Here is a 10041-nt window from a genome sequence, read left to right as displayed (position 1 = left end):
AAAAAAAAAAAAAAAAAAGAGGGAGAAATAGGAAACAATGAATAAAGCAGAGAGTGGATAGAGTGGACTGAGCTTCCACAGAAACACCTAGGCAGTGGCACCAAACCTAGCCTGGGAACCTAGGAAGTGGCACTTGAAATGAAGTTTTAAGGGAAAATTAAAAGTAAACTAGTTTTACTTTTAGAAGTGGAGAAAGGGTATTCAGGCAAAGGCAGTAGTACATTTGAAGGTCCAGAAAGAGCAGGGTGCACCCAGCCTTTGACGCTGATTAAAGTGTGCGTGTAAGGCACTGAAGGCAGTGAGAGCTACAGGTGGGAGCCAGACTGGGAAGGGCTTTGTGTGCCAGACCTGGCAGTATGAATTTTGTCCTGAAAGGCTTACATTCCAGAACTTTTAGTCACAAGGTCTTTTTTTTTTTTTTTTTTTGAGACATAGCCTCAAACTATTCCCCTGGGTAGAGTGCTGTGGCATCACAGCTCACAGCAACCTTCAACTCCTGGGCTCAAGCGAGTCTCCTGCCTCTGCCTCCCAGTAGCTGGGACCACTGGCGTCCGCCACAACGCCTGGCTATTTTTTTGGTTGCAGGTCATTGTTGTTTGGTGGGCCCGGGCTGGATTTGAACCCGCAACCTTAGGTGTAGGTGGCTGGCGCCTTAGTCACTTGAGCCACAGGCGCCGAGCCAGTCACAAAGGTCTTTTAAAAATCTGCTAAATGACGAGTTCTTTCTCCACAAAATTTTTTGTGCAACATGGGAATTGACTCTAATTTTAAAAAACCTTCCTATTAAAACTATCAAAAGGTATTTTTGTTTTGTTACGGTTTTTTTTGTTTTGTTTTTTGTTTTTAAGATGAGGTCTCACTCTGTTGTCCAGGCTAGAGAGCAGTGGTAAGATCAAACATAGCTCACTGTAGCCTCGAACTCTTGGGCTCAAGCTTGCTCTAGCCTCTCAAGTAACTGGGACAACAAGTTTGTGCCATCATGTCCAATGTTCAAGAGTTCTGAGGCCTGAGGTGATCAGTTTGTATTTTGTTAAGCAGCCCTTGAGCAATGTTGTAAAGGATGAAATACACAAGAAGAGACAGAAAACTATAAGACCAATTAAGAGGCTTGGTAGGAATCCCCATGTCAGAGGTAAAGCCAGTAGAATAAAGAGGAAAGTGTGCGTTTAAGAGACACTGAGGAAGTGGAATCCAGACTAATTGGATGAGAGAGGAGATAGGATGGCTCTTTGAGTTTCTGATGGATAACTAACTTGGTGGGAAGAAAAATAAGCACACATTGTGTTCATAGTATATGTGCAGATGGAAGTATCCAGGGGACACCTGGACCTCTGCATCTTGAGTCTGGAAAGGTAGTCTGGGCTCCAAAGAGGGGCATAGGAATTGTCAGTGGAAAGAGGAGGAGGTTGAAATTCACAGTTTAGTAGAGATTATCTTGGGAAAATGAGAAGAGAAAAGGAATGGAAAGGAAAATGAGTCCATAAAGACTCAGAACAACCGGCTCGGTGCCTGTGGCTCAAGTGGCTAAGGCACCAGCCACATACACCTAAGGTGGTGGGTTCGAATCCAGCCCGGGCCCACCAAAACAACAATGATGGCTGCAACCAAAAAATAGCCAGGCGTTGTGGCGGGTGCCTGTAGTCCCAGCTACTTGGGAGGCTGAGGCAGGAGACTCATTTGAGCCTAGGAGTTGGAGGTTGCTGTGAGCTGTATGCCATGGCACTCTACCCAGGGGGATAGCTTGAGGCTCTGTCTCAAAAAAAAAAGACTCAGAACAACCAGAGGAAGAACAATCAGATAGAACGAACAGAAAGCCCACCCTCCTTCCGAGAGGAGTGAGGAAAATGATAAAGGGTAAGAAGTCCTGGCCGGGTGCAGTTGCTCACACCTGTAATCCTAGCACTCTGGGAGGCCAAAGAGGGTGAATTGCCTGAGCTCACATGTTCAAGACCAGCCAGGCGTTGTGGCGGGTGCCTATAGTCCCAGCTACTTGGGAGGCTGAGGCAAGAGAATCAGTTGAGCCCAAGAGTTTGAGGTTGCTGTGATCTATGATGCCACAGCACTCTACCAAGGGCAACAAAGTGAGACTCTATCTCAAAAAGAATAAGAAGTCCTGTAAGAAGAGGGCTTTGAGAGGAGGGTAGTGGGTCCCAGTGCTAGAAACTATAGAGTGGTCTGAGGGAGGACAGAGAAATAGCCCTCGGCTCTGGCAACAGGGAGTTATGTAACCTGAGAATAGCTGTTTCAGAGAGGAAGAGATTCAGTTGCCAGGCTCAGTGGGCTAAAAAAGCGAGCAAGGATATGAGAAAATGGAGGCTGGAGCCCCTTCTGGGGATCATGTAGGTGCCACACCCTGATCTCTGTTAGGATCACCCACCCCTTCACCATGTCTGATCCCCCACCTTAGGGCAGTGGCTTCAAAAAAACCCTTAATCTTTCCTTATTGTCCATGTCCAGGCTTAGGTACGTTCTTTACCCAGAGCCAAGGAACTGACCATCAGTGTCTGTCCCTCTGCAGGGCCTCCGGAATTGTTTGACACCTGGTTTTCCCAGTTCTGCTTGGAAGAGAAGAAGGGGGAGATCTCAGAGCTCCTTGTAGGCAGCCCCTCCATCCGGGCCCTCTACACCAAGATGGTGAGGGCCCATCCTACAGGATCGCAGCCGGCTCTAGGCGTGAGGTCTCGGGGAGGTGGGAGGGACATGTCCAGAGTCATATGGAGTCCTCTGGCCCAGAGAGCAGTAGGAGGCTCTATTAGAGCCAGACCATCCATATCCTGAGCCAAGAACCCATATGCGAGAAGCTGATTTTTCCAGGCTTCTGACAGTCAGAGAATGGTGGAAGAGGGAAGGACCAGCAAAGCCTGATGAGAGTTCTTATCTCCCTCCTTGGCCAAACTGGGCCAGGAAGGTAGATTTGACTGAAACCAGTGGAGTAGAAGTACTCTGACAATTACTGCTAAGCCATTTACTATGTCTATAATCCAGATGGGCTGGGAGTAGGCTAGGGACAAGGCCCCACACAAACACTCCAAAGTCTCACCTTCCCTTTCCTCTCCCTCCAGGTTCCAGCAGCTGTTTCCCATTCAGAATTCTGGCATCGGTATTTCTATAAAGTCCATCAGCTAGAGCAGGTATGCTGGTCTAGCCTGGGGAAGTCACCACTCAGCCATGGGGGAAGCAGGCTGGATTTTATTGAGGGAAGAAGGGCCACAGGGTTCGCATGAGTTCTGTGACCAGGACCAGGGTCTGAAAAGAAGGAACCCTGACTGTCCCGGCCATCTGCTCCCCCATACTCAGGAGCAGGCCCGAAGGGATGCCCTGAAGCAGCGAGCAGAACAGAGCATCTCTGAAGAGCCTGGCTGGGAGGAGGAAGAAGGTAAGAGGTATGAGAGGTGATGGGCAAGTGACAGGTCCTGTTTCTGGGGGCGTGTCTGGGCTATGCTCTCTGAAGCTTGGAGAGACTTGGTGCCTGGGGAGGAGTGGAAAATGAGCACAGTGTATGTGCTGAAGATGGGCAGAACTAACAAGGGGATGTTGAACAAAGCTGGTGGGATCCCAAGTTTAGGTACAGAAATTATACATGTCATTTGGTGCAGATTTCCCTGCCAGCCCACGAATCAGCTGTTTCATGGTCACTGGGGAGCTTTTTGAAAATCCAGATTCCCTTCCCATAAGACTCTGTAGGGATGCAGCCAGACATGTATGTTTAATAAGCTCCCATGGTGATACTCATGCCCAGCCTGGTTTGGGAACCATAGGTTAGAAAAGCATCCTCTGCCTGGTAGCTCTACTGAGAATAGTATGTTGGAGTCACCTGGATGATAGAGTATTAGCACATTTGTTAGGTGCTTATACCATGTGCCCAGACTGTACTAAGAATTTTGCAGGTGGAGTCCTTACCACAGCTTCATTACTCCACTTTTACAGACAAGGCGGGTCAGTTAAAGTTAACTGGCTTGCCATATACCTGGGATGTAGAAGAACCCAACCTGAACCCCAAACTGACTTGCTTTCAAACCTTGGCTTTCTAATCTATAACATCACCTTAAGCTGTATTGCTGGAAGCCCACCAGGCATTAGGCCCCATGGGTAGGCAGGACTTTGACTATCGGGGAGTATAGAAGGACCATCATGGCAAGGGTGTGAGGAAAATGGTACTATTCAGCCTTGATCAGAGTTAGCTTTGGCAAGAACCTGAGAGTTCCAAGATTGTCTCAGAGCTTGCCAGGGCTCATTGCCCTCTTCCCCCTACATTTCTCTCTCCAGAGGAGCTCATGGGCATTTCACCCACATCTCCAAAAGAGGCAAAGGTTCCTGTGGCGAAAACTTCTACGTCCCCAGAAGAAGGACTTGGTCCTCAGGCCCCCCGTGAAGAGAATCTGGTGACCCCAGTTGACCCCCCAACAGAGGTGACTCCATCAGAGAGCAGTGAGAGCATTTCCATCGTGACACAGATTGCCAACCCTGCCACCAATGCTCCTGAGGCACCAGTGCTGCCCAAGGACCTGTCCCAAAAGCTGCTAGAGGCATCTTTGGAGGAACAGAGCCCAGCCAAGGATGTGGGCGAGACTGGACCCCCGCCTCCCATTCACTCCAAGCCCCAAACCCCTGCTGGCCACCTCAGTGGCCCAGAGCCCAGGCCTCCAGCCAGAGTAGAGACTCTGAGGGAGGAGGTGCCCACAGACTTGCGGGTGTTTGAGCTGAATTCAGACAGTGGAAAGTCTACACCCTCCAACAATGGAAAGAAAGGTAGGTCTGGAGGCTCAAGCCCAGGGTATTGTGTGCAGGCAGGGCCACCTCACAAGGCCAACTTGTCTCCTCGTTAGGACCCTAGGAGCAGATTTCCTTCTTTTATGATACTGATAATGATAGATAATGATAATGATGATGACAGCTGCTATAAGGAGTATTTGCACATAAACTCTAAGAATGTGTTAAATAATTGTCTTTTTTTTTTTTTTTTTTTTGAGAGAGAGAGGGTCTCAAGCTGTTGTCCTGGGTAGAGTGCTATGGCGTCACAGCTCACAGCAACCTCCAACTCTTGGGCTTAAGCGAAATTCTCTTGCCTCAGCCTCCCAAGTAGCTGGGATTATAGTCACCTGCCACAGTGCCCAGCTATTTTTTGGTTGTAGTTGTCATTATTGTTTGGCGGGCCCAGGCTGGATTCGAACCCATCAGGTTCAATGTATGTGGCTGGCGCCTTAGCTGCTTGAGCTACATATTTTACATATTTTATAATACTAATGAAGGCTTAGGAAAATATGTAAAGAAAACATATATATACAGTTTGAAGAATAAAATGAGACAGTGCCTGTGGCTCAAAGGAGTGGGGCGCTGGCCCCATATGCTGGAGGTGGCGGGTTCAAACCCAGCCCCTGGCCAAAAACTGCAAAAAAAAGAATAAAATGAACAGTCATGAACTAACAGTGACTCAGCTTTAATAATAGAGCTTCAGTTTCTTATCTGTATAATGGAATTTTAGGACTCTATATGTCAAAAGACAACCTCTGTAACTGGAGGAATTAAAGCCCTGGTGTCAGTTTTTTTTGCCACATCTAAAATACCTCTCCAGAGATACCTCATTGTTAGCAAGACCGCCCCCTGCAGCCCCTCATACACACATGCTCCCCTGCAGCCCCTCTTATACACATGTTCCTGTCATCACTAATACGCAGTACCAGCCACAGCCACAAACCTCACCCGGCAGGTGAGGCCTGGCCTACTGGCAGTGAGGGATCTGTTCACTGAACCTTGCCCCCACCCTACTCCCTGATGGAAACCATAGGGTTTCCAGTCTTCTGCACAGTGCTTTCCTTCTGGCTCTGGTTCAGTGAGGTCACCCATTGAGCTCCCACCTGCTCTTTATGATACCCTGAGGGGGGAGGGGCAGAAGCTATAGTCTCTATGATGAAGCACGAAGCAGAGAGCCAAGTTGGTAATGGAGGAGTTCAGAGAAGGAATTAATGGGCATCAGTGCGTGTTTCACCAAGGAGGCAGGCGTTGTATAGGAGAGTTGGGGGCTTTGGGGCAGTGGTAGTCCAGACTGAGCCTACAAAGTCTGTATTTCAGAAGGCTTGAGGCGTGTATAAGGGATAGCAACCAAAGCCCACATTTCTTTATTGTCTCCTAGGAGAAAGTACAACAAGGGTGGGTGGGTTGGCTCAGAAATAGAACTTAAGAACTTAAAATTTTTTTTTCTTTTTGAGATGGAGTCTCATTCTTTTGCCCTAGGTAGAGTGCTGTGGAGTCAGCCTAGCAGCTCATAGCAACCTTAAACCTCTGGGTTCAAGTGATCCTCCTGCCTCAACCTTTCAACTAGCTGGGACCACAGGCACCAGCCACCAAGCCCAGATAATTTTTCTATTTTTTAGTAGAGATGAGGTCTTGCTCTTGCTCAGGCTGATCTCAAACTCCTAAGCTCAAGAAATCCTCCTGCCTTTGCATCCCAGACTGATAGGATTATAGGCATGAGCCACCGTGGCCAGCCAAGAATTTAAAATCTTAAGCTAGGCCCTGGGCGTGGTGGCTCATGCCTATAAATCCTAGCACTCTGGAAGGCTGAGGTGGGTGGATTGCTTAAGCTCAAAGTTTGAGACCATCAACAGGAGCAAGACCCTGCCTCTAAAAATAGCCAGGTATTGTGGTGGGCACCTATAGTCCCAGCTACTCGGGAGGCTGAGGCAAGAGAATTGCTTGAGCCCAGGAGTTTGAGGTTGCTGTGAGCTATGACACTACAGCACTCTACTGAGGGTGACAAAGACTGTCTCAACGAAAAAAGAAAAAAATTTTTTTTAAAGATAGAGTCTCACTTTGTTGCCCACAGTAGAGTGCTATGGTGTCACAGCTCACAGCAACCCCCAGCTCTTGAGCTTAGGCAATTCTCTTGCCTCAGCCTCTCGAGTAAGCTGGGACTATAGGTGCCTGCCCTAACACCCGGCTATTTTTTGTTGCAGTTTGGCTGGGACTGGGTTCAAACCCACCACCCTCGGTATATGGGGCCAGTGGCCTACTTACTGAGCCACAGGCACCACCCAGTAAATAAAATCTTAAGCTAGATTCAGAAGGTTGGACTTGCTGCCATAAAGCAGCAGAGTGTGAAGGCTAAGAGCTTGGACTCTCAAGTTCTTATGGTTCTTGGTTGAAATCCCAGCTTTGTTTGTAAGTCATATGACTTCAGAAAAGTTGCTGATCTTCTCTAGGCCTCCATTTACTCCTCTATAAATTGATGGGAATTGTTTTGTGATAAATCCTCAATCAGGGAAGAAATTTGAAGGGAGCCCTGCTTTGGGGAAATAATGATAAAAGGTAACATTCTCTGACATTTTCTGTCTAGATTGGTGCTAAACACTTAATATACATATCACCCTATCTTCTCAAATGCCCTATTGAGATCTGGGTGATCCCCAGATCACCCCATTTTTATACTGGTAGGAAACTAAGATCACCTGCCCCATAAATATTTAGCATAGTGGTGAAATAGTCCTATAGGAGAGTGGAAGAGTAGGCAAAGGACCTGACAGGTGTAGTAGGGTTGCTGGGAGGATGGTCCAAAGGCTCATTAAGTTCTTAGATTTGAAGTGAGACTGTCAGCTCTGTTGTACTTTTGTTCAGCCACATTCAGTTGCTCAGGTACAGGCACAGAGCAGACAGGGAGTTGGGTGGACTTAGCCAGAATTCAAGTTTAGCAGGTAAAATCAGCAAGTGAAAAGAAGAAAGTCCAGGCTCAGCGCCCTTAGCACAGTGGTTACGGCACCATCCACATGCACCAAGGCTGGCGAGTTTGAACCCAGCTAGGGCCAGCTAAACAACAATGACAACTGCAACCAAAAAATAGCTGGGCATTGTAGTGGGTGCCTGTAGTCCCAGCTACTTGGGAGGTTGAGACAAGAGAATTGCTTAAGCCCAAGAGTTGGAAGTTGCTGTGAGCTGTGATGCCACAGCACTCTACCGAAGATGACACAGTAAGACTCTGTCTCAAAAAAAAAATAAATATCCAAGTATATGCAAGAAGTGATGAGAATGATAACTTACGGAATCTGAGTGGAGTAAGGGAGCAAATGAAGGATAGTGAAACAGATGGAGGGTTAAAGAACTATGGGTTTCATTTGGAATTGGGCTGCAAAGAGGGTGATCAGAAAAAATGAATGAGTGAAGACTGGATGAAATTGAGATTGTGGGAGTGGTCCAGCACTCTGCTGCACTGCCTTCACACTCCTGCATGTGATAGGGGCTAGAAATATGCTGCAGAAGACCCACAGGATGCTACTGTGGTCAGTTAGGTGGGGGAAGCCAGGGTCCTAGACTAGGCTGGGACAGTGGGAACAGTAGGGGGAATAAATCTTCAAAGAATGGAACCTTAGAGACAGAGCAACTCCTTTTCTTTCTTGTGCCTTTGTCCCAGGATGACATGAGGCTTGATCTCTAGATACAGCAGAGTCTCTTGGGGTAGCCATGACGTCTCCTAGGATCCCAGAGTGATCCCTGTCATTGCAGAGCTGCTTCCCCACCTGTATTTTGTCGCAGGATCTGGCTGATGTGAAAGATTGGACTTAACCTGCTCAGCTTTTCTCAGCAGGGCAGGTGGGAGGAGATTGGGGAAGGCCTGTGGTCTGAAAGGAGCCTGGGAATTAAATCCCCATTTCACAACTGACTGTATCCTGGGAGCAGTTTTTGCTTCCATTTCTTAGCTAGGGAAGTGGAGAGCCAACTGAACAGAGTAGAATGAACTGAGTGACAGCACTACAAGTGCTGCAAACTTCCCTCTCTTCAAAGCTAAACCAAAAGCAGAGTTATGGGACTATAGAAGTCTTATGTTGCATGGATCACTACTGTGCCATGTGTACAGTGTGATGGAGATTTCAGTGCTCTCCCTATATGATAGGACAGGGTGGTGGGAGGAGGCAGATGGCAGAGAGGCCAGTTCACATCTCAGTCTGCCGCTGGAAGCCTTCATTTCCTCATCTGTAAATTGGCACTGTTGTTTGTTTTCACCCCAAAAGTGTGTGTGAAATACTCTAGAAGTTTTAAGCTGATACTCTGTTCTCTACCCCTGAAAAGGTCCGCCCTAGTGTTTAAGCCTAGAGAGGGAGTTTCAAGTCCCTAGGGGGCAACAGGATAGGGAATGCTGACAATGCCACAGCCAAAGGCATGGGGAGACTTAGATGCAGAGTCAGAAGAACTGGGTCTTAGGCTCGGCGCCTGTGGCTCAAGTGGCTAAGACGCCAACCATATACACCTAAGGTGGCAGGTTCAAATGCAGCCCAGGCCACCCAAAAACAACGATGGCTGCAACCAAAAAATAGCCAGGCGTTGTGGCAGGCACCTGTGGTCCCAGCTACTTGGGAGGCTGAAGCAGGAGACTGGCTTGAGCCTAGGAGTTGGAGGTTGCTATGAGCTGTGATGCCACAGCACTCTACCCAGGTAACAGCTTGAGGCTCTGTCTCAAAAAAAAAAAAAAAAAGAACTGGGTCTTAGTTGCAGATCTGCCCTGACTTGCTGTGAGGCCATGTGCAAAATGATGTAGGTCCTTGACAAGGCCTTTAGAAGAAATGTGGCTTCATTTGTTAAATATCCAGTGTGTATATATGTAGCAGACGCTTCACATTCACAACTCAAACTGCCGGTCTACACAGAATCACCCAGGTACTGGCTCAGTGCCTATACCACAGTGGCTACAGAGCCAGCCACATGCACTGAGGCTGGCAGGTTCAAACCCAGCCTGGGCCTGCTAAACAATGACAAGTGAAAAAAAAAAAAACAAACAGCCGGGCACTGTGGCGGGCACCTATACTCCCAATCTACTTGGGAGGCTGAGGCAAGAGAATCACTTAAGCCCAAGAGCTTGAGGTTGCTGTGAGCTGTGATGCTACGGCACTCTACAGAGGATGACACAGTGCAACTCTGTCTCAAAAAAAAAAAAAATCGCCCTGGTACTTATTTATAATGCAGATTCCTCAGTTACCACCTAGATCTGCTGAATCTCAATTGGAGGTGGGAATGTGGGCTGGGTAGAAATCTATATTCTTTTTTTTTTTTTTTTTT

The 10041-nt window shown here is 47.8% G+C and overlaps 1 protein-coding gene across 2 annotated transcripts in view; it reads left to right on the top strand.

The window, feature by feature from the left end:
• Nucleotides 1-10041, top strand: part of BSDC1 (BSD domain containing 1) — a 36376-nt gene that overhangs the window by 16792 nt on the left and 9543 nt on the right. For both annotated transcript variants that reach the window (XM_023507766.1, XM_023507765.1), the window contains exons 6-9: nucleotides 2519-2634; nucleotides 3063-3131; nucleotides 3298-3376; nucleotides 4267-4749. In XM_023507766.1, coding sequence (XP_023363534.1) covers nucleotides 2519-2634; nucleotides 3063-3131; nucleotides 3298-3376; nucleotides 4267-4749 — 747 coding nt within the window. The remainder of the gene's footprint in view (nucleotides 1-2518; nucleotides 2635-3062; nucleotides 3132-3297; nucleotides 3377-4266; nucleotides 4750-10041) is intronic.

The sequence above is a fragment of the Otolemur garnettii genome, unplaced genomic scaffold, assembly GCF_000181295.1.
Source record: "Otolemur garnettii isolate 467f Iridium unplaced genomic scaffold, OtoGar3 scaffold00204, whole genome shotgun sequence".
In the NCBI taxonomy this organism is placed as follows: domain Eukaryota; kingdom Metazoa; phylum Chordata; class Mammalia; order Primates; family Galagidae; genus Otolemur; species Otolemur garnettii.
This window is presented reverse-complemented; position numbering and strand designations above follow the sequence as displayed.